At 48.7% G+C, this 25,246-nt stretch overlaps 1 protein-coding gene across 1 annotated transcript in view; it reads right to left on the bottom strand.

The window, feature by feature from the left end:
* heca (hdc homolog, cell cycle regulator) overlaps positions 1-25,246 on the bottom strand; it is a 52,376-nt gene that overhangs the window by 14,305 nt on the left and 12,825 nt on the right. Inside the window, 4 exon segments of the mRNA XM_052013108.1 lie at positions 21,061-21,623; positions 21,625-21,728; positions 21,731-21,949; positions 21,951-22,108. Coding sequence (XP_051869068.1) covers positions 21,061-21,623; positions 21,625-21,728; positions 21,731-21,949; positions 21,951-22,108 — 1,044 coding nt within the window.

The raw sequence follows: 25,246 nt of genomic DNA, 5'->3' as shown, positions 1-25,246 counted from the left end.
ACAGGGATATGGGCCAAATGGGACTAGCGCAGGGAGGTCAGCATGGACGAGTTGGGTTGAAGGGCCTATCCCCGTGCTGTACAACTCCATGAACCTATTTTTAAACACCTCCCATAATTACATTCTTTCACCCATGCCATTCCATCCGTTCCCACAAAGACAACACAAGCCATTCATCCAAATCCGCACACACCTCCACACCCAGTCTGGTGTGAAGGGCTCGACTTTTTGCAATCCTCCTTCCACTCGCTCTCCCCACAACTGAACCACTCGTGAATGGAGTGTTTTCCCCAGATCACCACCCCAAGCAACTTTTGGTTAACGAAGGAATCAAGGCACTCAAGAGTTAGTGAAGGAAAAATTATGCCAAGGTAAAAAAATAAATCAGCCATGTCGATAGGGCAGGTCAACTAGGCAGGTCGATAGGGTTGTTAAGAAGGCGTGTGGTGTGTTGGCCTTCATTAGTCGGGGTATTGCGTTCAAGAGCCGTGAGGTGATGCTGCAGCTCTATAGAGCTCTGGTCAGACCACACTTGGAGTATTGTGTTCAGTTCTTTATAGGAAGGATGTGGAAGCTTTAGAGAGGGTGCAGAGGAGATTTACCAGGATGATGCCTGGATTGCAGAGCATGTCTTATGAGGATAGGTTGAGTGAGCTAGGGCTTTTCTCTTTGGAGAGAAGGTGGTGACTTGATAGAGGTGTACAAGATGATAAGAGGCATAGATCGAGTGGACAGTCAGAGACTTTTCCCAGGGCAAAATGGCTAACATGAGGGGACATAATTTTAAGGTGATTGGAGGAAGATATGGGGGGATTCCAGAGGCAATTTCTTTCTTAAAAACAGAGTGGTGGGTGCATGGAACGCACTGCCGGCAGAGGTTGTGGGGGCAGATACATCAGGGACATTTAAGAGACTCTTAGATAGCCACATGAATGATAGAGAAATGGGGGCTATGTGGGAGGGAAGGGTTAGATAGTTCTTAGAGCAGGATAAAATGGCAGCACAACATTGTGGGCCAAAGGGCCTGTACTGTGCTGTAGTGTTCTATGTTCTTTGAACTTACAGAACGGCAGAGCAGTCACGAGAGATCAAAAGTCCTACTCCTGTCTCTTATGTTCTTAAGAACCGTAATCTATAATGCTCTAAGAGGAATGGAAGATGACACTGCCTGAGCCACTTCCCCTCTTGCTGCAAGAACTGGGAAGTGGGATAATACAGCAAAGCCATTTTTCTGATACGTTCCAAAAACGTTTTCTTCATTCCCCTCTACCAGGGAATCAGGAGACCCGGGATTAATGTGGCTCTAATTTTCGGCTTGTGACCTATTGCTCCCAGGAGTATTAAATCTACTGTACACTAAATCTACTTGGGGTGGGCTGGATGTGGAAGATAGGACGGCTGGAGATGGAGGCAGGGCAGCTGGCTGCCTTTATTATTTACTCGTTTATTTTTCAGGGTCTGAGGAAAACTGGGAAGGCCAACATTTAATCAACTGAGAAGCCAGAGGGCAGTTGAGAGTCAATCACATTGAGTCTTTCAACTCAATCTTTTCTCCCCCCCAGGTTTGGGGAATCAAGAACTAGAGGGCATAGGTTTAACGTGAGAGGGGAGAGATTTAATGGGATCCTGATGGGCAACATTTTTTTTTGAAAACAAGAGGCTGGTATGTATATGGAACAAGCTGCCAGAGGAAGTGGTTAAGGCAGGTACAATAACAACTGTTAAAAGACAGCTGGACAGGCACATGGATAGGAAAGGTTTAGAGGGATATGGGATAAACATGAACAAATGGGACTTGCTTGGATGGGCATCTTGGTCGGCATGGAGCAGCTGGATCAAAAGGGCTCATTTCCGTGCTGTACGACTATGAATCTATGACATATGGGTGCATCTGGTATAGGCCAGACCAGGTAAAAATGGCAGATACAAGAGAGACAGGCCATTTGGCCCACAAAGTCCATGCAAACCATCAATCACCTATTTACATTTATCTGACATTAATCCCATATTATTCTCCCACATTCCCCAGGTACTCCGCCCTCAGATTCTACCACTCACTTGCACACTGGAGGCAATCAACCTACCAATCTCACGGTTAAGTGAGTGGGCAAAGGTCTAGCAGATGGAGTACAATGTTGGTAAATGCAAGGTCATCCACTTTGGAAGGAAAAATAGATCAGATTAATATTTAAATGGTGAAAGATTGCAGCATGCTGTTGTGTAGGGGAGGGCTTGTGCATGAATCACCAAAAGGTTGGTTTGCAGGTGCAACAGGCTCTCAAGAAGGCAAATGAAATGTTGGCCTTCATTGCTAGGGGGATTGAATTTAAGAGCAGGGAGGTTATGCTGCAACTGTACGGGGTACTGGTGAGGCCACACCTGGAGTACTGCGTGCAGCTCTGGTCTCCTTACTTGAGGAAAGATATACTGGCTTTGGAGGAGGTGCAGAGGAGGTTCACCAGATTGATTCTGGAGATGAGGGGGTTAGCCTATGAGGAGAGATTGAGTCGCCTGGGACTACACTTGCTGGAATTCAGAAGAATGTGAGGGGATCTTATAGAAACATAAAATTATGAAAAGGGATAGACAAGATAGAGGCAGGAAGGTTGTTTCCACTGGTAGGTGAGACTAGAACTAGGGGACATAGCCTCAAGATTCAGAGGAGTAGATTTAGGACAGAGATGAGGAGGAACTGCTTTTCCCAGGGAGTAGTGAATCTGTGGAATTCTCTGCCCAGGAAAGCAGTAGAGGCTACCTCATTAAATATATTTATAAGACACAGTTAGATAGATTTTTGCATAGTTGGGGAATTAAGGGTTATGGGGAAAAGGCAGGTAGGTGGATCTGAGTCCACGGCCAGATCAGCCATGATCTTATTGAATGGTGGAGCAGACTCGATGGGCCAGACGGCCTCCTCCTGCTTCTTCTTATGTAACTCACATATCGTTGGGATGTAGAAACTGGAGCAGCTGAGGGAACCCCACACCCAGGTGGCAGTTTTTTTGTTAATGGCCAGTGTGTTTTTTTTTAAACTTGTAGGTTATTAACGAATTTAAATTCCACTGGCACTGTGATAGTACTTGAACTCTGATCTCTGGATTGTTAGTTCAGGCCTCCGAATTATTAGGTGACTAGGGCCAAACGGGACTAGCTTAGATGGGCATCTTGGTCAGCATGGACCAGTTGGGCCAAAGGGCCTGTTTCCATGCTGTATAACCGCAACACAGGCATCAAGGTTACTGTAGACTGCATTATCAGCAGGATTTGGAATTAACTGGTTCAACAATAATCAAATACTTATTGGACCCAAGGACTTCACAAACACGTGATTAAAAGTTATCAGAGAAGTCTGGCAAAGATCGAAACACCTTGTCCATCTACATTCTGCTGTACCAGCTAGCAAAACAAAGATAGTCGCCTTAAGGTATGACTGGCAGAGCCGAAAGAGAGAGTGGAGAAAGGAAGGGAAATAAGAGGGGAGCGAAAGAAGACTAGAGGAAAAAAAGAGGTGAAAGAAAACAAGACGACAACACTGTTAAGACCACATTTGGAGTACTGCGTAGAGCTCTGGTCACCCTGCTACAGGAAGGACGTCATTAAACTGGAGAGGCTGCAAAAGAGATTTACAAGGATATTACTGGGGCTGGAGGGTTTAGGAGAGGCTGGATAGTCTGGGACTTTTTCCCCTGGAGTGCAGGAGGCTGAGTGGTGACTCTACAGAGTATATTAAAATCATGAGGGACATAGTTAGGGTGAATGGTCTCAGTCTATTTCCTAAGGTAGGGGAGTCTAAAACTAGAGGGCAGAGGATTAAGGTGAGAGGGAAAAGATTTAAAGGGGACCTGAGGGACAAGTTTTTCCATAGAGGGTGGTGTGTATATGGAACAAGCTGCCAGAGGAAATGGTTGAGGCAGGTACGATCACAACATTAAAAAGCCATTTCGACAGGTACACAGATAGGAACGGTTTAGAGGGAAATGGGTCAAACACAGGCAAATGGGACTGGGTCAGGAAGACAGTTTGGTCAGCATGGATGAGTCGGGCCAAAGATTCTGTGCTGTATAGCTCCATGAATTCCCTCCATTTCATAAATCCATGGATATTAGATTCACGAGCACTCCTGAAAGAAAGATCTGGCTCCAATTTTAGAATCGTGCCCTGTTGCTCCCTCAGTACTAAGGTCAAACTGCAATAAACTGAACATAGAACAATACAGCACAGGACAGGCCCTTGGGACCACGATGTCTGTGCCAAACATGAAGCCAAATTAAACTAAATTTCTTCTGTCTGTACATGATCCAGATTCCTTCATTCCCTGCATATTCATGTGTCTGTCTAAAAGCCTCTTAAACGCCACTATCGTATCTGCTTCCACCATCACCCCTGCCAGCCCGTTCCAGGCACCCACCACTTTGTGTAAAAAATTTGCCCCGCACATCTCCTTTAAACTTTCCCCCTCTCACCTTAAATGCATGTCCTTTCATACAGGACATTTCTACACGGGGAAAAAGGTTCTGTCTACCCTACCGAGGTGGGGGTAAAGGCAAGGTTTACCTACTATCTGTTATAAATTTTTAAGTAGAAAAACTAGGGGGAGAAAAGAATTAGTTCAGATGGAGGACATGGTGGTGTGCTGCAGCTGCTTGATGTGGGAGCTAGTGGACCTTGCTGCGGTCCACGATGGCCACATCTGCAGTAAGTGCTTGAGGCTGGAGGAACTTCGGCTCACAATCGATGAGCTGGAGTTGCAGCTTCAAACACTGCGCAGCATCAGGGAGGGGGAGAGTTTTGTAGATACTGTACCTAAGGAGCCGGTCACCCCCCCCCCCCCCCCCTTAGAGCAGGTACTACTGGAGGCCAGGAAGTAGACAGAAGGGTGACTGTCAGGGGAGGGAAAAGGAAGAAGAAAACAAACAGGCAGATAGAGCAGAGGACCCCAGAGACTGTTCCCCTCAGTAACAGGTTTTCCGCTTTGGAGGCTGTTGAGGGAGATGACCTGCCAGGGCCTAGCAGCAGTAGCCAGGTCTCTGGCACTGGGACCGGTCCTGCTGCTCAGAAGGGAAGGGAGGAGAAGAGGAGGGCAGTAGTGATCAGGGACTCGATAGTCAGGGAAACAGATAGGAGGTTCTGTGGCAGTGAGCATGAATCCCGGATGGTATGTTGCCTCCCCCGTGCCAGGGTCCGGGATGTCACTGATCGGGTCCACAGGATTCTAGAGTGGGAGGGAGAACAGCCAGAAGTCGTGGTTCATGTTGGTACCAACGACATAGGTGGGAAGAGGGATGAGGTCCTGAAAAGTGAATTTAGGGAGCTAGGCAGAAGGCTGAAGGACAGGACCTCGAGAATAGCAATCTCAGGATTGCTGCCAGTGCCACGCGGTAGTGAAGGTAGGAATAGGAGGAGATGGCAAATAATGCGTGGCTGAGTTGGTGCAGGAGGGAGGGTTTTAGATTTTTGGATCACTGGGATCTCTTCTCCGGAAGGTGGGACCTGTAAGAGAGGATGGGTTACACCCGAACCTGAAAGGGGGCAAATATCCTTGCGGCCAGGTTTGCTAGGGTGGTTCAGGAGGGTTTAAACTAGATTGCAAGGGGGAAGGGAACCAGAGGAGTAGGTCAGAGGATGAAGGGGAAGAGGAAGAGTCAGATCTGACAGGTAGAGAGGCTTTGAGGAAGGAGAAGCAGAGTACAGGCTATAAAAGTAGTAAGGTGGGTGGGCTAAAGTGCATTTACTTAAATGCAAGAAGCATCAGGAATAAGGGAGATGAACTGATAACAGATAAGTACATGGGACTATGATATTGTGGCTATTACAGAGACATGGCTGACATCAGGGCAGGAATGGATATTGAATATTCCTGGTTTTCAGTGTTTTAAAAGGGATGGGGGGTGGGGGGAGAGAAGAGGAGGAGGGGTGGCGGTACTGGTCAACTGCAGAAAGGGAGGATAATGTAGAAGGATCCTCTCTAGAGTCAATATGGGTGGAAGTTAGGAACAAGAAAGGGGCAGTTACCCTCCTGGGAGTATTCTATAGGCCCCCCCCACCTCCCCCGTAGCAGTAGGGATACTGAGGAGCAGATTGGGAGGCAGTTTTGGAAAGATGCGAAAATAACAGGGTTGTTATAATGTAAGACTTCAACTTTCCAAATACTGATTGGCACCTAAGTGCCAAGGGCTTAGATGGGGCGCAGTTTGTTAAGTGTGTCCAGGACGGATTCCTGACACAGTATGTTGACAGGCTGACTAGAGGGAATGCCATATTAGATCTAGTTTTAGGTAATGAACCGGGACAGGTGACAGATCTATCGCTGGGTGAGCATTTGGGGGGACAGTGACCATTGCTCCATAACCTTTAGAATTGTCATGGACAGGGATAGGAGCAAAGAGGAGAGGAAGATATTTAATTAGGGAAAGGCGAATTATGAGGTTATAAGGCGAAAACTTAGGAGTGTAAATTGGGATGACATTTTTGAAGGGAAATGTACTATGGAGATGTGGTCGATGTTCAGGGATCTTTTGCAGGATGTTAGGGATAAATTTGTCCCAGTGAGGCAGAGAAGGAATGGTAAGGTGAAGGAACCGTGGGTGACAAGAGAGGTGGAACAACTAGTTAGGAAGGAGAAGGCAGCATACATAAGGTGTAAGCAGCAAGGATCGGACAGGGCTCGTGAGGAATATAGAGTAGCAAGGAAGGAACTTAAAGGGCTGAGGAAAGCGAGAAGGGGACATGAAAAGGCTTTGGCGAGTAGGGTTAAGGAGAATCCCAAGGTTTTTTTCTCATACGCAAAGAACAGAAGGATGGCTAGGGTAAAGGTAGGTCTGATTAAAGACAAAAGGTGGGAGGATGAGCCTGGAAGCTGTGGAAGTGGGTGAAGTTCTCAATGAATACTTCTCCAGTATTCACCAAGGAGAGGGGTCTTGATGATGCTGAGGACAGTGTTGGTAAGGGTAATGTTCTAGAGTATGTAGATATTAAGAGAGAGGATGTGTTGGAGTTGTTAGAAAATACTAGGACAGATAAGTCCCCGGGGCCTGACGGGATATTCCCCAGGCTGCTTCATGAGGCGAGGGAGGAGATTGCTGAACCGTTGGTTAGGATCTTTGAGTCCTCGTTGCCCACGGGATTTGGTACCGGAGGATTGGAGGGTGGCGAATGTTGTCCCCTTATTCAAAAAAGGTAGTAGGGATAGTCCAGGGAATTACAGGCCGGTGAGCCTTACGTCTGTGGTGGGTAAGCTGTTAGAAAGAATTCTAAGAGATAGGATCTATGAGCATTTAGAGAATCATAGACTGATTAGGGACAGCCAGTATGGCTTTGTGAAGGGAAGGTCTTGCCTCACAAGCCTGATAGTGTTCTTTGAGGAGGTGTCCAGGAAGATTTATGAGGGTAGTGCGGTGGATGTGGTCTCGATGGATTTTAGTAAGGCGTTTGACAAGGTTCCACAAGGCTTCTTCAGAAGGTAAGACGGCAAGGTATCCAGGGAGGCTTGGTCGTGTGGATTCAGAATTGTCCTGCCTGTAGAAAGCAGAGGGTTGTGGTGGAGGGAGTGCATTCAGAGTGGAAAGCTGTGACTAGTGGTGTCCCACAGGGATTGGCTCTGGGACCTCTACTTTTTGTGATATTTATTAACGACTTAGATGAGGGGGTGGAAGGCTGGGTTAACAAATTTGCATTTGACACAAAGATTGGTGGTGTTGTGGATATTGTGGAGGGCTGTCGAAGCTTGCAGAAGGATATTGATGGGATGCAGAGCTGGGCTGACAAGTGGCAGATGGGAGTTCAATCAGAGAAGTGTGAGGTGGTACACTTTGGAACTCCAAGGCAGAGTACAAGGTTAATGGTAGGATTCTGGGCAGTGTGGAGGAGCAGAGGGATCTGGGGGTTCATATCCACAGATCACTGAAAGTCACCTCACAGATAGATAGGGTAGTTAAGAAAGCTTATGGGATGTTAGCTTTCATAAGTCGAGGGATAGAGTTTAAGAGCCGCGAAGTGATGATGCCGCTTTACAAAACTCTGGTTAGACCACACTTAGAGTACTGTGTCCAGTTCTGGTCACCTCATTATAGGAAGGATGTGGAGGTGTTGGAAAGGGTGCAGAGGAGATTTACCAGGACGCGACCTGGATTATGAGGAGAGACTAAAGGAGCTAGGGCTGTCTCATTGGAGAGGAGGAGGATGAGGGGAGACATGATAGAGGTGTACAAGATATTGAGAGGAATAGATAGAGTGGACAGCCAGCGCCTTTTTCCCAGGGCACCAATGCTCAAAACAAGAGGACATGGCTTTAAGGTAATGGGTGGGAAGTTGAAGGGAGATATCAGAATGAGGTTTTTCCACCCAGAGAGTGGTTGGGGCATGGAATGCGCTGCCTGGGGTGATGGTGGAGGCTGATACGTTGGACAAGTTCAAGGGATTGTTAGATAAGCATATGGAGGAATTTAAGATAGAGGGATATGTGGGAGGAAGGGGTTAGATAGTCTTAGGTGTGGCTTGAAGGGCAGCACAACATGGTGGGCCGTAGGGCATAAATTGTGCTGTATCGTCCTATGGTTCTATCTGCCTCTCATAATTTTAATCAACTTCTATCAGCTCTCCCCTCAGCCGCTCCAGAGAAAACAACCCAAGTTTGTCCAACCTCTCTAGCTCAATGCAAAACTTACTGGAGTTGGTTGGATGTGGAGATTGGGAAGCCCAGAGAAGGCGGCAGGAAAGAACAAGCCCTGGCAGTCACTAGCCTTTGGAAAATGCCAGCTTCTCCTGAGCACAGCTGGAAACTCACTGCCTTTATTTACCTCCAAAAAAAGTGCTGGAGGAACTCAGCAGGTCAGGCAGCATCCATGGAGGGAAATAAACAGTCAAAGTTTCGGGCTGAGATCCTAAAAGGGTTTTTGGCCCGAAACGTCGACTGTTTATTTCCCTCGATGGATGCTGCCTGACCTGCTGAGTTCCTCCAGCACTTTTTGTGTATTGCTCCAGATTCCAGCATCTGCAGAATTTCTTGTGTTGCCTTTATTTACCTTACAGGACCTTGGCTTCAATGGCAAGGCCAGTGAATAGAGGACAATTAACAGCCAACCACTTTGAAGGTCTGGACTCGAATATAAGCCAGACCATGCAAGGGTGGCAGATATTAGCTTTTGCAGTCATCGTGGCCAATGGACCATTTCTTTTTAGATCCAGATTATTAATGGAATTTAAGTTCCACTGTGCCGTGGTGGGAGTTGAACTCAGATCGTTAGATTCTTGAGCAGTAAATGGCCGCCGCCCCTGCAGCAGTCCTCTCGACTTGGAGTGCGCTTACCCAGGCCGTGAGAAAACAAAGAGAAAATTACAAAGCACACGCTGTGGTTGAACCTGCGTCACCCCAGCACAACTTCCTCCACGACTTCCTATTAAGGAAGAGAAAGTCAAGCCAACAGTCAGCTAACTTATTGGTGTTTTTTTTTTAAAAATCGGAGCTTTCGGAAGTCTAACCAGGGGATCCCTCCCTGCTTTTTCCTTTTTTTAGTCGTACAGCACGGAAACAGGCCCTTCGGCCCAACTGGTCCATGCTGATCAAGATGCCCATCTTAGCCAGTCCCACTTGCCCGTGTTTGGGCCCATATCCCTCTAAACCTTTCCTATCCAAATGTCTTTTAAATGTTGTTATTGTACCTGCCTCAACCACTTCCTCTGGCAGCTCGTTCCATATACACAACACCCTCTGGGTGAAAAAGTTGCCCCTCAGATTCCTATTACATCTTTCTCCTCTTCTACAACAGACAGCATTTAATTTAAAAATCTGCAGTGTAGTCAAAGATTTGCAAATGTTAGTGTCTGCAGGTTTCATTCAGTCGAGGCCAATATCACTGTGACCCCAAAATAAAAGCCCTTCCACCCTGCTCCCAGAAGCCCCTGCCCCAAGTCCCGTCCCCTCCACCGCTCAGGAGACCTCACCTTCAGTCCCAAGTCTTTTTCTCTCAGTAACCTGCCCCTCCAAATTGCCCCCACCCCACCACCTTCTCCAGCCCTAGTCCCCCACTCTCAGGAGGTTTATCTGCTCGTAAATCAGACTTACCACAAGGGTGAACGAACAATGTGCTGGAGGAACTCAGCAGGTCGAGCAGCATCTGTGCCCCATTGGGCCGAAGCCCTGATTCGGGACTGAGTGGAGATGGCCAGTATAAAGAGGAGAGGGGTAGGGGTGAGACAAGGGCCAGTAGGTGATTGGTGGATGGAGGCGGGGTGAAGGATGATGGGCAGAGAGAGAGAGAGAGAGAGAGAGAGAGAGAGAGAGAGAGAGAGAGTGAGAGAGAGAGAGAGAGAGAGATAGAGAGAGAGAGAGAGAGAGATAGAGAGAGAGAGAGAGAGAGATAGAGAGAGAGAGAGATAGAGAGAGAGAGAGATAGAGAGAGAGAGATAGAGAGAGAGAGAGATAGAGAGAGAGAGAGATAGAGAGAGAGAGAGAGATAGAGAGAGAGAGAGAGAGAGAGGGATAGAGATACACAGAGAGAGAGAGGATAGAGATACACAGAGAGAGAGAGATAGAGATACAGAGAGAGAGAGAGAGATAGAGATACACAGAGAGAGAGAGAGATGAAGAGAGAGAGAGAGAAGAGAGAGAGAGAGATAGAGAGAGAGAGATAGAGAGAGAGAGAGATAGAGAGAGGGAGAGATAGAGAGATAGAGAGAGAGAGAGGAGAGAGAGAGAGAGAGATAGAGAGAGAGAGAGAGGGATAGAGAGAGAGAGAGAGATATCCTTGGTGATGAAGTTGTGTTAAATGAGCAGCAAAACCCGGCACAAGAAACGGGAAAATCTTCAGTTATCTTAAGAGTCACGGAAACCAGCCCCTCTGCCCACTGTGTCCACGCCAAACCATCAGTTGTACAAGACCCTGACGACTGGCCGCATTTGGAATATTGTGTCTCAGTTTTGGTCACCCTGCTATAGGAAGGATGCCATTAAGGTGGAAAGAACGCAGAGGTTTACGAGATGTTGCTGGACGGAGAGAGGTTGGGACTTTTTTCTCATGGGAGGTAGGAGACTTGAGGGTGTGACCTTATAGAGGTGTACAAAATCATGAGGGGAATAGATAGGGTGAATGCACTCAGTCTTTTTTCCCAGGGTTGGGGAATCAAGAACTGGAGGGCATAGGTTTAAGGTGAGAGGGGAAAGATTTAATAGGAACCTGAGGGGGTAACATTTTCACCCAAAGGGTGGGTCCGTACATAGACTGGGCTGCCAGAGGAAGTGGTTGAGGCAGGTACATTAACAACATTTAAAAAGGTACTTGGACAGGTACATGGATAGAAAAGGTTCAGAGGGATATGGGCCAAACTTGGGCAAATGGGACTGGCTTCAATGGGAATCTTGGTCAGCATGGACCAGTTGGGCCAAAGGGCCTGTTTCCATGCTGTGCGACTCTGAGCACACATTTACCCTACCCTAGTCTCATTTCATTCTCCCCAAATCACTCTCCCCAGATTCTACCATTCACCTACACACTTGGGGCAATTTACAGTGGCCAGTTAACCAACCTGCCTTAGGGATGTGGGAGGAAACCAGAGCACCCAGAGCCAGTCACAGGGAGAACGTGCAAACTCCACACAGACAGCACCGGAGGTCGGGATCGAACCTGTGTTGCTGGAGGTGTGAGGCGGTGGCTCTACCAGTTGCACCACCTTTGTCTTGTTCATTCCTCTGTGTGACCCACTCACCTAAAGAAAGCCAGTCAACAATGGTATTTTCATTCATCTTTGGATCACCACAAGGTGTCCCAAACTACATTACAACTAATGAAGTATTGTTGGAAATAGCCGTCATAGCAAGAAGAGAAAACACAACAACCAACTTGTGTCCAGAAAACTCCTACAGACAGCACTGCAACAATGACCAGATAACATTGAGTGGAGACACAAGAGACTGCAGATGCTGAAATCTGGAGCAACACACAAGATGCTGGAGGAACTCAAGTAGCACCTGTGGAGGCAAAGGTATATTTGATGTTTCCGGTCGAGACCCTGCATCAGGAGAGTGTAAAGGCCAGGTAGCCAGTATTTAAAGTTGAGTGGGGGGAGCAAGGCAGGAGCAGGCAAGTGATAGGTAGAACGAGGCAAGCAGGAGTCGATTGACAGATGGAGTCAGTGGGGGGGGGGGGGAGGGAAGGGTGGAGGTGGCGACAGGGGCTGGGACGTGATAGGTGGGGGCATCAAAGGGCTGCAGGTGATGGAATCTGAGAGGAAAGGATGAGTAGAACCAAATAAAGGAGACACGGTGGGCAGATGTGAACAGTAGATGGAGGGGATAGGGGGCCCAGTGGGTTCAGTGATGTTGGTTGACACCTTCCATTTATCTACCAGCCTTAAATGTGGCAAAAAAAAAACATCTTTAGCTGCTCCACAAGTGTTAAGAAACTGAGGTTTTCGGACAAAAGATCAAAGAAGTAGGTTTATTCAAAGAGAAACTGGATGGGTTTGCTCTCGGAGGTCGAGGGGGGCCAGAGCTCCACACAGACAGCACTGGAGGTCGGGATCGAACCTGTGTTGCTGGAGGTGTGAGGCGCCCCTGATAGAGGCGTAAAACGTCATAAGGAGCAGAGCTAGGGGAGATGGTGAGAAACTTTTCTGTGTGGTAGAGATGTCTAAAATCAGAGGACATAGGTTGAAGGTGAGGGGTGGCAGATTTAGCGTGGGTTTCGAGGAAGAATTCCACCCCCCCCCCCCCCCCCCCCCCACCCAGAGGTTGTTTGGAATCTGGTACACACAGCCTGAAAAGAACGGTGGAGGCAGAGACTCTCACAACATTCAAGTTCCTTGTCGGGCACTTGAATTGCCAAAGCATAGATGGTCATGGACAGAATGGTACTGATATAGATGGGTACAACATGGTCTGCATGGACATGGTGGGCTGAAGGGCCTGTTACTGTGCTCCACGACTTGTGGAGATGTTTAGGGAAGGAAATTCAGAGCTTAGGGCCTGGTAGCTGAAGGCAGCTGTCAAGCGTGGACATACTTGGAAAAGCAATTTAAAAAAAAAGGGAGTTCTAGAATAGTTGTAGTAGTTCAAGTTGCAAGGAAAGGCCACAGTGAGATGTGAATTCATAACAAGTGTGGCATAGCCAATGTTGGTTTGCAGAATGGGTTGACAAGTTAACAGACATTAACAGCAGACAGTAATTAATACACGACTCCCCAAATCCAAGTGCTGTTTCATTTCTTTTGCCATCCCTCTTGGTTGTGATCTTCACCAGTGTAAATTCCCAGTGTCACAAAAATTTATTGTAAATTATTTGTGTAATAAAACCTGTCAACAACATGCAGTATTGTTGAGGTTGTAGGATGGAACTAACCAACAAGGCTGGTGCACACATGTAAAGAATGAGAATCCAATCTCAGAGTTGTTGCCTGAGGGATACTGCACAGATACAGGCGCTTTTCCCACCAAGTCCATGCCAACATCAACTATCCATCTTATTCTTCCCACATTCTACCACTCACCTACACACCAAGAGCAAATGGCAGCAGCCAGTTGACCTACCAACCTGCACGCCTTTGGGATGTGGTAGGAACCCAGGGTACCTGGGGGAAACCCACACAGTCACAGGGAGAACGTGCAAACTCCACACAGACAGAGGTCGGGATTGAACCCGGGTCTCTGGCACTGTGAGGCAGAGGCTCTGCCCGCTGCGCCAGGGTGCCGGACAAACATTTTTGAGGACCTAGGTATCGTTGAGAAGACAGAGACACAAGAGACTGCAGATGCTGGAACAACACAAAGAACTGGAGGGAACTCAGCGGGTCAGTCAGCATCTGTGGAGGGAAATGGACAGTCGACGTTTTGGATCGAGACCCAGATTCCAGCACCTGCAGTCTCTTGTGTCTCCATTTTGCTGCTCCACTGCAAGGTCCCTTCAAGGTATGCAGACTTTGAAGAAGTTTTCCTCCTCTCTTCGATGGGAGTTCTGAGAGACCTTCTCTCACTGCTCCTTGACCACGTGCCACTCGACTCACTCCCAGAGCCATGTGTCCTTCATGGGTACTTGTCTCTGCTGCCATCTTGCTCCACGTGGCTTCCAACTCCATTTCCAGGCCTCCTAGTTTGGTCCCAGCAAGGATCAAAGATAGTTATGTTCCACTGACTGGCTTCTCTCTCTGTATTCCACACGCTACCCTCTCCAGCATGTGCTAGCCCTCTCTCTCTTTCTCTAGCAGTTCCAGATGAAGGATCTCGATCCAAAACATCGAACATCCGTTTCCCTCCATGGATGCTGCCTGACCCGCTGAGTTCCTCCAGCACTTTGTGTGTTGCTATCAATTGACAAGACCACTGTTTGTCGCCTATCCCTCACTGCCCTTGAGAGGACAATGTGAGCCACCATCCCTGAACCACTGCTATCTCCTGGTGGAGAGTGTAATGAAAAAACTCTGCACTTCTGCAGATGAGAGCAGGTCTATTCAAGTAGTTCAAACCCCATCAAGGACAAAGCAACCTATCTGAGCGGCAACTCATCCACATTCTAAATATTCATTACTTCCAACCACTGGCATACATTGAGCAATGTGTACCATCTAAAAAAAAATGAACTGTAGTTACTTCTCTAGGTTTCCGAGGTCAGCACTTCCCAAACCACAACTTTACCACCAAGAGGTACAAGGACATAGGAACACCACAATCAGTGGAACATAACTACCTTGGATCCTTGCTGGGACCGAACTGGGAGGCCTGGAATGGAGTTGGAAGCCACGTGAGGCAAGATGGCAGCAGAGACAAGTACCATGAAGGACACATGGCTCTGGGAGCAAGTACGAGTGAGCACGTGGTCAGGGAGCAGTGAGGGAAGGTCTCTCAGAACTCCCATCGAAGAGAGGAGGAAAACTTCTTCAAAGTCTGCATACCTTGAAGAGACTTTGCAGTGGAGCAGGTTCCCCTCGAAAATCACACGCCATCCCAATCTGGAAACACATCCACGTTCCTTCATTGTCACTTGGGTCCAAATCCTGGAATTCTTCCCCAACAGCACAGCGGGGAACACATTCACCAGAGGGACAGCGGCAGTTCGAGAAGGCAGCTCACCAGCATCGTGGAGAACTATTAGGGGATGAATACTATCTTTATCAGAGATTTTCATATCCAAAAGGAGAACATTCTTCTGATGTGCCTTCAATGTGCAATTAAAGGTACTTCTATAACCAGTTGTCCTTGCTAACAAAAGCACCATGACCAATACCCACCACAGCAGCTGCTTTGAATTTGATACCAACCTAAGTTTGTACTTTAACCAAAATAAGTTTTAATTCCCACCAAGCCTCATTATATAGAACACAGAACACTACAGCACAGTACAGGCCCTTCGGCCCACAATGTTGTGCTGACATTTTATCCTGCTCTAAGATCTATCTAACCCTTCCCCTCCCACATAGCCCCCCATTTCTCTATCATTCATGTGTCTATCTAAGAGTCTCTAAATGTCCCTAATGTATTTGCCCCCACAACCTCTGCTGGCAGTGCGTTCCACACACCCTCCACTCTGTGTAAAAAGACACCCCTGACGTCTCCCTTATATCTTCCTCCAATCACCTTAAAATTATGTCCCCTCGTGTTAGCCATTGTTGGCCTTGGAAAAAGTTTCTGACTGTTGACTCGCTCTATGCCTCTTATCATCTTGTACACCTCATTATGTGAGGACATTGGTGGCTCTATGCTAATACTTCACAGGCAAGGCCCCAAACATTGACCGAGAATTCCTTGTTGCAAGTTCCATACACTTCATTCACCAAAAGGTGAATGAAAAACAATTATATTGGAAGAGCTGCTTTAACTGTAGATGCAAGTGTCTAAAGAGAAAGTTTAGGCAAACAGATAAAGACCTCCTCCGCTTTCCACATCTCCGAACATCACAGTTGTCCCGCTATACTCTTTCAATTCTTTCCTCGGGCTTACGCTCATTGTGGGCAAGACTGACAATTGCTGCTCACCTATTACTGCCCTGACAGGTAGTGAATCACCTTCTTTGTAACCAAGTGGCTTCAGACCAAGGGCAACGAACAGTCAGCTGCTTTGGTGTGGAACTGGATGTATCTGGCTTCATCTTATATACAAGGATGGCAGAATACCTTCTTCCCACAAGCACAATATAACCAGAAACACAGCACAGAAAACAGGCCTTCGGCCCAACTCATCCATGCTGGCAAAGGTGCTTACCTGAGCTAGTCCCTATTTCCCATATTGCCTGGTCCCATTTGGCTCCATATCCCTCGAAAACTTTCCCATCCAAGTACCTGTCCAAATGTCTTATAAGCATTGTTAATGTATCTGCCTCTACCATTTCCTCTGGCAGCCTGTTCCATATACAAAAGAGTTGCCCCTCAGGTCCCCTTTAAATCTTTCCCCTCTCACCTTAAACTTATACTCTCTAGTTTTAGAGTCCGCCCTAGCATGGGGAAAGAAACAGACTTTCTTTCTTATTACCTTATCTATGCCCCTCATAATTTTATAAACTGCTATAAAGGTCATCCCTCAGCCCTCCTACACTCCAGGGAAAAAAAAAAGTCCCACCCAATCCAGTCTCTCCTTATAGCTCAAGCCCTCAAGTCTCGGTAACATCCTTGTGAAATCTTTTCTGCATCTTTTCCAGTTTAATGACATTCTTCCTGTACCCAGGCGACAATACTCTCAAGTGTGATCTCTTCTTGTACAGCTGTAACATGGCACCCTAACTCTGGTACTCAAGTGCTCTAACTAATGAAGGCCAGCATGCCAAACACCTTCACCACCCTGTCTACATGCATCTCCACTTTCAGGGAACTATGTACCTGTACCACCAGGTTCCTCTGTTCCACAACACTTTCCAGGGCCCTACCATTTACTGTGCAAATCCTGCCCTGGTTTAACTTACCAAAGTGCAACATTCGCACTCATCCCAAATAAATTCCATTGGCCGTTCTCTGGCCATTTCCCAAGTTGATCGAGATCCCATTGTAAACTTAGGTAACCCTCTTCACCACCCACTGCACCACCAATTTTCACATCATCCACAAACTTACGAACCACGTTAACAACATTGCCATCCAAATCATGAACAAGCTCTGTTTGGAAACAATCCCTTAACTTCAAGGTCACTTTTACTGAAAGCAAAAGAATTTGAATCTTCAAAACTGGGATTTGAACACACACAATCCCCGATTCAACTCAATCTCTGTAACGTACCCAGGATACAGTTAATGGAATCATAACACAACGTCGCAAGAGACTTGAACAGGGATAAGCCAGAAAGCCCCAGGATGACACAGCGATACAATTAGTAGTGCTGCTGCCTCACAGCTCCAGAGACCCAGGTCCGATCCCGACCTCCACTGCTGTCTGTGTGGAGTTTGTACGTTCTCCCTGTGACCGCATGGGTTCATAGAACAGTACAGCACAGAACAGGCCCTTCGGCCCACAATGTTGTGCCGCCATAGCTAATCCCTCCCACCTACAGAATGGCCCATATCCCTCCATTTTCCTCTCATTCATGTGCCCAACCAAGCCCCACTCAAAGCCATCAATGAATTTGCCTCCACCACCCCTATCAGGCAACGCATTCCAGGCATCCACCACTCTCTCAGTAAAGAAACTTATACTTCTTGGTTGTGTAATGTGCTGGTAACTACTGCCATTCAAGTATCGACTCATTCTAATCACGACATTCCCTCTGTCCTACACACCTCTCCTCCGCCTGCTCTCCTACTGAAAACTAATGCATCTCTCTCTCCCCTCCCTCCCCCTCTTTCCCAATTCTGGCAAACCCGAAACACTGGAGACACAAGAGACTGCAGATGCTTGAATCTGGAGCAACACACAAACTGCTGGAGGAACTCAGCGGGTCAGGCAGCATCTGTGGAGGAAAATGGACAGTCGACGTTTCGGATCGATACCCTTCACCTTGACCAAGACCCGAAACCGTCGACTGTCCATCTCCCTCCTACAGATGCTGCTTGACCCATTGAGTTCCTCTGGCATCTTATTTGTCGCTTTCGCCCGAAACGTTGACTGTTCCTCTTCCACAGATGCTGTCTGACCTGTTGAGTGTTTCCAGCACTTTCTGCTTTACTTCAGGTTTCCAGCACCTACAGGTTTTGTTTTTTATTTGCACCAGTCTTAAAATGTCCACTGCAACATTGTGGCAATCCACTCAGAGGAAGGGACAATAAATTCTAACTTTGTTCGGACTCCCAGAAATGGCTAATATAGAACACTACAGCACAGTACAGGCTCTTCGGCCCACAATGTTGTGCCAACATTTTAACCTGCTCTAAGATCTATCTAACCCTTCCCTCCCACAGAGCCCTCCATTTCTCTATCATTCATGTGTCTATCTAAGAGTCTCTTAAATGTCCCTAATGTATCTGCCCCACAACCTCTGCCGGCAGTGCGTTCCACGCACCCACCACTCTGTGTAAAAAAACTTACCCTTGACATCCCCCTTATATCTTCCCTCCAATCACCTTAAAATTATGCCCCCTCGTGTTAGCCATTGTCACCCTGGAAAAAGTCTCTGACTGTCCACTCGATCTATGCCTTTTATCATCTTGTACACCTCTATCAAGTCACCTCTCATCCTCCTCCTCTTCAAGGAGAAAAGCCCTAGCTCACTCAACCTATCCTCATAAGACATGCTCTCCAATCCAGGCAACATCCTGGTAAATCTCCTCTGCACCCTCTCTAAAGCCTCCACATCCTTCCTATAATGAGACGACCAGAACTGAACACAATACTCCAAGTGTGGTCTAAACAGAGTTCTATAGAGCTGCAACACAATCTCGCGGCTCTTGAACTCAATACCGCGATGAATGAAGGCAGATACGCCATACGCCGCCTGAACAACCCTATCGACCTACGCGGCAACCTTGAATGATCTCTGGACCTGGACCCCAAGATCCCTCTGTTCCTCCACACTGAAGAGTCCCGCCAGTATACTTGAATTCTGCCTCCAAATTTGTCAAATAAGTCAGGTACGTCAGACAAACTTGTTTTCTCTGTACTGGAATAGCCATTTCTGCATCCAACTGGGATATTTGCTCAGTCCTCCCTCTATCAGCAGAGTCCAACCTGTTGACCTTGTCCTTCAGCCCTACAATTCACACCTTTCTTTGTTTGTATTTTCACTCTCCAGCTTTCCCCATCTCAAAGCTTTTGATACATCCTGATGGGGTAGACAGTCAGTCTTTCCCCCCCCACCCCCAAGGGTAGACATGACAAATACATAGAGGACATAGCTTTAAGGTGAGACAGGGAAAGTTTAAAGGAGATGGGGGAGGCACACAGAGTGCTGGAACATGCTGCCGGGGGAGGTGGTGGATGCAGATACCCCAGCAATGTTTCAGAGGCACTTAAGACAGGCACATGAAGTGGCAGGGTAGAGACCACGTGCACGGCCGTTTGTCGCCACTGACCTCCAGTCAGCGAGTCAAAGTCGTAGAGCACAGAAGCAGCCCTTCAGCCCACTGTGTCCCATGCCGACCACTGCACCTATCCATACTAACCCCACTTACCCACAATTGCTCTACAGGTTTGGCGTTTCAAGTGCTTGTCTGGATGCTTAGAGCATGGATCAGCACAGGAACAGGCTCTTCGCCCTCGATGTCTGCACCGAACACGATGCCTAATTAAACTAATCCCTTCTGCCTGTATATGACCCATATCCCTCGATGTTCATGTGTCCGTCTAACAGCCCCTTAAAACGCCACTATCGTATCTGCTTCCACCACCACCAAACAGCCCGTTCCAGGCACCCAGCACTAAATGAAAAGAGAACTTACCCTGCACATCTCCTTTAAGCATCTTAAGTGTTGCGAGAGTACCTGTCTCTACCGCCCTTCTCATTGAAGAGTGTTTGTTATTGCTTCAGGTTTCAACCACCTCAATAAAATAAATTGGATTTCCCCCCCCCCCCCCCCAAATATATAGAGGTTCACAGAGTTACACAGCAGGGAAATAGCCCAAACTCGTCCATGCAGACCGAGATGTCAGCCTGTCCTATGTATGGATGTAAGTTATGTACAATTTATTTTCACATAAACTTAAATCCTGCAGCGCTGCAGGTCCCTGATGCAGGATTTCAGTCTGAAATGTTGACAATTCTTTCCCCCTTCACAGACTGGAGATGCAGGAGACTGCTGCTGCTGGAATACACACAAAAGCACTGGAGGAACTCAGCGGGTCAGGTATAACACCTGTGGAGGGAAATAGATAAATAAAGGGTCTTGACCCGAAATGTCGACTGTCCATTTCCCTCCAAGATGCTGTCTGACCTGCTGAGTTCCTCCAGCGTTTTGTGCATTGCTCCAGATCGCTCCTGTCTACACCGCTGCCTCGGTAAAGCAGCCGACATGATCAAAGACCCCACCCACCCCGGACATTCTTCTCCCCCTTCCCATCGGGCAGAAGATACAAAAGCCTGAAAGCGCGTACACACCAGGCTCAAGGACAGCTTCTATCCCACGGTTATAAGACTATTGAACAGTCCCTAGTACGATAAGATGGACTCTTAGCCTCACAATCTACCTTGTTACGACCTTGCACATTATTGTCTACCTGCACTGTAACTGTAACACTTCATTCTGCATTCTGTTATTGTTTTCCCTTGTACTACCTCAATGCACTGTGTTGATGAAATTATCTGTATGAACGGTATGCAAGACAAGTTTTTCACTGTACCTCGGTAAATGTGGCAATAATAAACCAATTTAAGCTACAATAAAGCAGTTGCTACTCCCTGCCATTAATATTAAGACAGAACAGAGTTATTCAAAGAGTGATACCTTGTTCATCTCCCTTGCACCTTATTATCTGCCTGCACCGCACTCTGTAACACGTTATTCTGCATCTGTTATTGTTTTCCCTTATACTACCTCAATGCACTGTTGTAAAGAAAACAAAGATTTTCCTCTGTACCTCTTCTCAGTGCAGGTGACAATAATAAACCAATTTACCAGATTCCAGCATCGGCAGCTCCTTGTGTGAGCCTCGAGCAGGCTGTTTACCAGGTCCGACCCTTCCCTGTGTCCGGCCCTCTCTCCCCCTCCGCGCACAGGACCTACCTTGGAGGTGACAGGGGACGTCGTACTCGATCTCGTCGTGCCGGGAGGGGCTGAGGAACAGGGTGCCGTCGACCAGCGGGAAGAGTTCGAAGACCGGCAGCACCTTGTGGCAGAGGGCGCAGTTGACCACGTTGCGCTGGCTGGCGCTCAGCGCCGCCAGGATGAACTTGCGCAGCTCCTCGCCCTGGCCGGCCTGCGCGTCGTCCTCCATCCGCACGTGGTAGGTGTTCATCTTGTGCTTGGGCACGTGGGCCAGCAGCTCGGAGAGGTCCAGCCGCCGCAAGAACTGGACGGCGGGCTCCAGCCGGCTCCCTGATCCGCCCCCACCTCCCCCCGCCGACGCCGGGCACAGCTCGGCTTGGGCGCAGCGCGGGCCGCCGGGCAGCAGCTTGCGGCAGGCCTCGGCCTGCAGGGCTGTCTTGAGGAAGTCGCCCAGGTGGCGGGGGGCCCGGGGCGCAGCCCCCGATCCCGTCCCAGCTCCGGCGAAGGACGGGTAGGCCGAGGGCGGGGAGGGCTGGGGCGGCGAGCCGCAGACCTCGCGGTGGCCCCCGTTGGGCGGGCCCCTTGTCCTGGGAGTTCTGGCGGTCCACCGACAGCCGGCGCTGCCCCTCGTGGGGCCTGCTGGGCCGGTTTGAGCTTGCACTTCTTGCCGTCCTCGGCGGCGGGCGCCTCCCCGGCCTTGGGCCCGCCCCGCCGCCTGCTGCTGCTTCTTCTTCTTGTCGTCCTGCCTGCGGCGCGACTGGTACCAGTCCACATCCTTCCTCAGGTGGCCCTGGCCACAGCGGCAGGAGCAGAAGCGGAAGGCCAGGTCGTAGCCCTTCTTGTTCCACATGTTCTGGCGGCACTGCTTCTCATTCCAGCTACGTGCCCGGCCGATGCAGTTGAACTGCAACCAGGATGCTGCTCTCCCACTCGTAGAAGCACTGCAGGTGCATCCAGTTGCCGAAGGGGCAGTGCTCGTTGTTGCAGACCACCCGCTGGTAGTCATCCTTGTCCAGCTCCACCCGCGCGGCCAGGCCGCACACCAGCGGCGTGGCGCAGGGCGCTTCTGTGGGATGCAAGAGGCACAGCCCGTTACTGGAGGGGTACACATGCCCGCACAGACACGCCTCCCCCCGAAACGCCACACAAACGCACTGCCCAAAACACCAAGCACACCAGCGCGGGCGCACATGCACACCCAAAATGCCAGGTGCACCAACGTGCACACACACACACCCAAAACGACGCCCAAGCCAGCACGCACTCAAAACACTGCCCGCGCAATCCCAGAAACACGTACACACTCACACACACCTGCCAAGGCATTCGCCACACATGCACCCACCCCCAGCCCCGCTGAACACACACACCCACCCCAAATACATGCACGCTGATCCCCCTTGAAATACACACACCCCAAACACTATGCAGCAAGAGACACAGTCTTGGAGTCATGGAGCGCAGGCAGGACACAGCCCAATCCCATCAGATTATTGTTAATGACCAGAGAGAGCTCCCTGTCCTTTCCGAAATAGTCCTTTGGGATGTTTAACCTGTCACCCAGGCAACAGATAGAATCTGTCTAAAACACAAAGCATCAAAAACAAGAGACCTGTGACAGTGCACCACTCCCTCAGTAATGCAATACAGTGTCAGCCTCATTCTTGTGCTGAAGTCTCCAGAGTGGGATTAACCCCACGGCTACAGCAGTTTCCCAGTTTCAGCAGGTAACCAGGAGGGGGCTACAGACACTCAGGGGCAGCATCAATGCAGCTGTCTGTCGTTTGCTAATCAACGACATCCCTCAGTCACCACCTGCCCAGCACTGGGCCAAAATGTACGCACGACAGGTTTACATCCAAGCATGGCTCCCACTCCCCATGGTAGCTCACGCTAATGCAACCACCCCACAAGTTCACAGATGACACCATTGTAGTGGGCCAGACCTCTAAATAACAATGAGACAGAGGGACTAGTGGCATGGTGTCAAGACAACAACTTCTCCCTCAACGTCAGCAAAACAAAAGAGCTGGTCTTTTGATTTCAGGAAGCGGGGGCAGTGTACACGCCACTGTATGTATCAATGGTGCCGAGGTGGAGATGGTTGAGAGCTTCAAGTTCCTAGGTGTAAACATCACCAATAGATTGTCCTGGTCCAACCATGTGGGACACTGTGGCCAAGGAAGCTCACCAGGCCTTTATTTTCTCAGGAGATTAAGGAAATTCAGCATGTCCCCATTGACCCTCACCAATTTTTATCGATGCACCTAGAAAGCATCCTATCTGGATACATCATGGCTTGGTATGGCAACTGCTCTGCCCGAAATGGTAAGAAATTGCCAGAGAGTTGTGGACACAGCTCAGCACATCACAAAAACCAGCCTCCCCTCCACAGATTCTGTTTACACTTCCCACTACCTTGGTAAAGCAGCCAACATAATCAAGGACCCCTCCCACCCCAGGCATTCTCTCTTCTCCCCCCTCCCATTGGGCAGAAGATGCAAAAGCGTGAGAACACGTACCACCGGGCTCAAGGACAACTTCCATCCCACTGTTATAAGACTCTTGAACGGACCTCTTATACGACTAAGATGAACTCTTGACCTCACAGTCTACCTCATCATGGCCCTAGTACCTTATTTGTCTACCTGCACTGCACTTTCTCTGTGACTGTAACATGGAAACAACATTTGCTTTCCTCCAATCCTCTGGTACCACTCCTGTGGCCAGGGAGGACTCAAAGATAATTGTTAATGCTCCAGCAATCTTCTTCCCATAGTATCCTGGGGTATATCCTATCCGACCCTGGGGACTTATCTATCCTAAAGCTTTTTATAGTAGCTCCGATACTGCTCCTTTCTTTACCTCAAACATGCTCCAACACATTTGCTTGTTCTACGCTAACTTCCCCTTTGTCTTAAGTCCCTCTCCTTGGTGAACACTGGAGCAAAGTATTCATTTAGGACCTCCCCTACCCCTTTGTCTTAAGTCCCTCTCCTTGGTGAACACTGGAGCAAAGTATTCATTTAGGACCTCCCCTACCTCCTTTCCCCCTTATCCCTGAGCGGTCCTACCCTCACCCTCGTCATCCTCTTGTTCCTCAAATACGTGTGGAACGCCTTAGGGTTTTCCTTAACCTTACTTGCCAAGGCCTTCTCATGCCCCGCTTCTAGCTCTCCTAAGTCCCTTCTTAAGCTCCTTCCTGGCTAACTTATAACTCTCAAGAGCCCAGACTGATTTTTGCTTCCTAAACCTTAAATAAGCTTCCTTCTTCCTCTTGACTAAACCTTCCACCTCTCTTGTTAACCATGGTTCCTTCACCCTACCATCCTTTCCTGTCTCACTGGGACAAGCCTATCTAAAACCCCATGCAAGTGGTCCCTAAACATCTCCACATTCCTGCGGTGCATTTACCAGAGAACATCTGATCCCAACTTACACTCCCAAGTTCCTGCCTAATACCATCGTAATTTTGCCCTCCACAATTAAATACTTTCCATAATGGCTGCTCCTATCTTTGTCTATGCTAAAGGTCAAGGAGTTGTGGTCACCATCCCCGAAATGCTCACCCACTGAGAGGTCTGTCACTGACCAGGTTCATTGCCTAATACCAGATCCAGCATGGCCTCTCCTCCAGTCAGCCTGTCCACATACTGTGTCAGGAATCCTTCCCGTACACACCCAACAAATTCTGTCCCATCTAAACCTTTTGCACTAGGGAGGTGCCAATAGATAATAAGGAAGTCATCCATGACATAACAACTCTGTTATTTTTGCACCTTTCCAAAATCTGCCTAGTTATCTGCGTCTCAGTGTCCCAGTTGCTATTGGGGGGGGGGGGGGGGGGGGGGGGGGGGGGGGGGGGGGGGGGGGGGGGGGGGGGGGGCCTACAGAATACTCCCAATAGAATAATCGCTCCCTTCCTGTTTCTCACTTCCACCCACTCTGACCCAATAGACGATCTTTATGATGCCCTCCTTTTCTACAGCTGTGATATTATCCCTAATTAGCAATGCCACCCCCCCCACCCCTTCTACCTCCCTCATCATCTCTTTTGGAACATCTAACCCCAGAACCTCAAGCAGCCACTCCCGCCCTTGCGACAGCCGTCTCTGTAATGGCCACAACATCGCAATTCCATGTACTGATCCGTGCTCTAAGTTCATCCCCTTATTCTTAATGCTTCCCGCATTAAGGTAAACAC

This window comes from Pristis pectinata, chromosome 3 (genome assembly GCF_009764475.1).
Source record: "Pristis pectinata isolate sPriPec2 chromosome 3, sPriPec2.1.pri, whole genome shotgun sequence".
NCBI classification, from domain to species: domain Eukaryota; kingdom Metazoa; phylum Chordata; class Chondrichthyes; order Rhinopristiformes; family Pristidae; genus Pristis; species Pristis pectinata.
The sequence above is the reverse complement of the archived record's forward strand: the minus strand, read 5'-3'. Positions and strand labels throughout refer to the sequence as shown.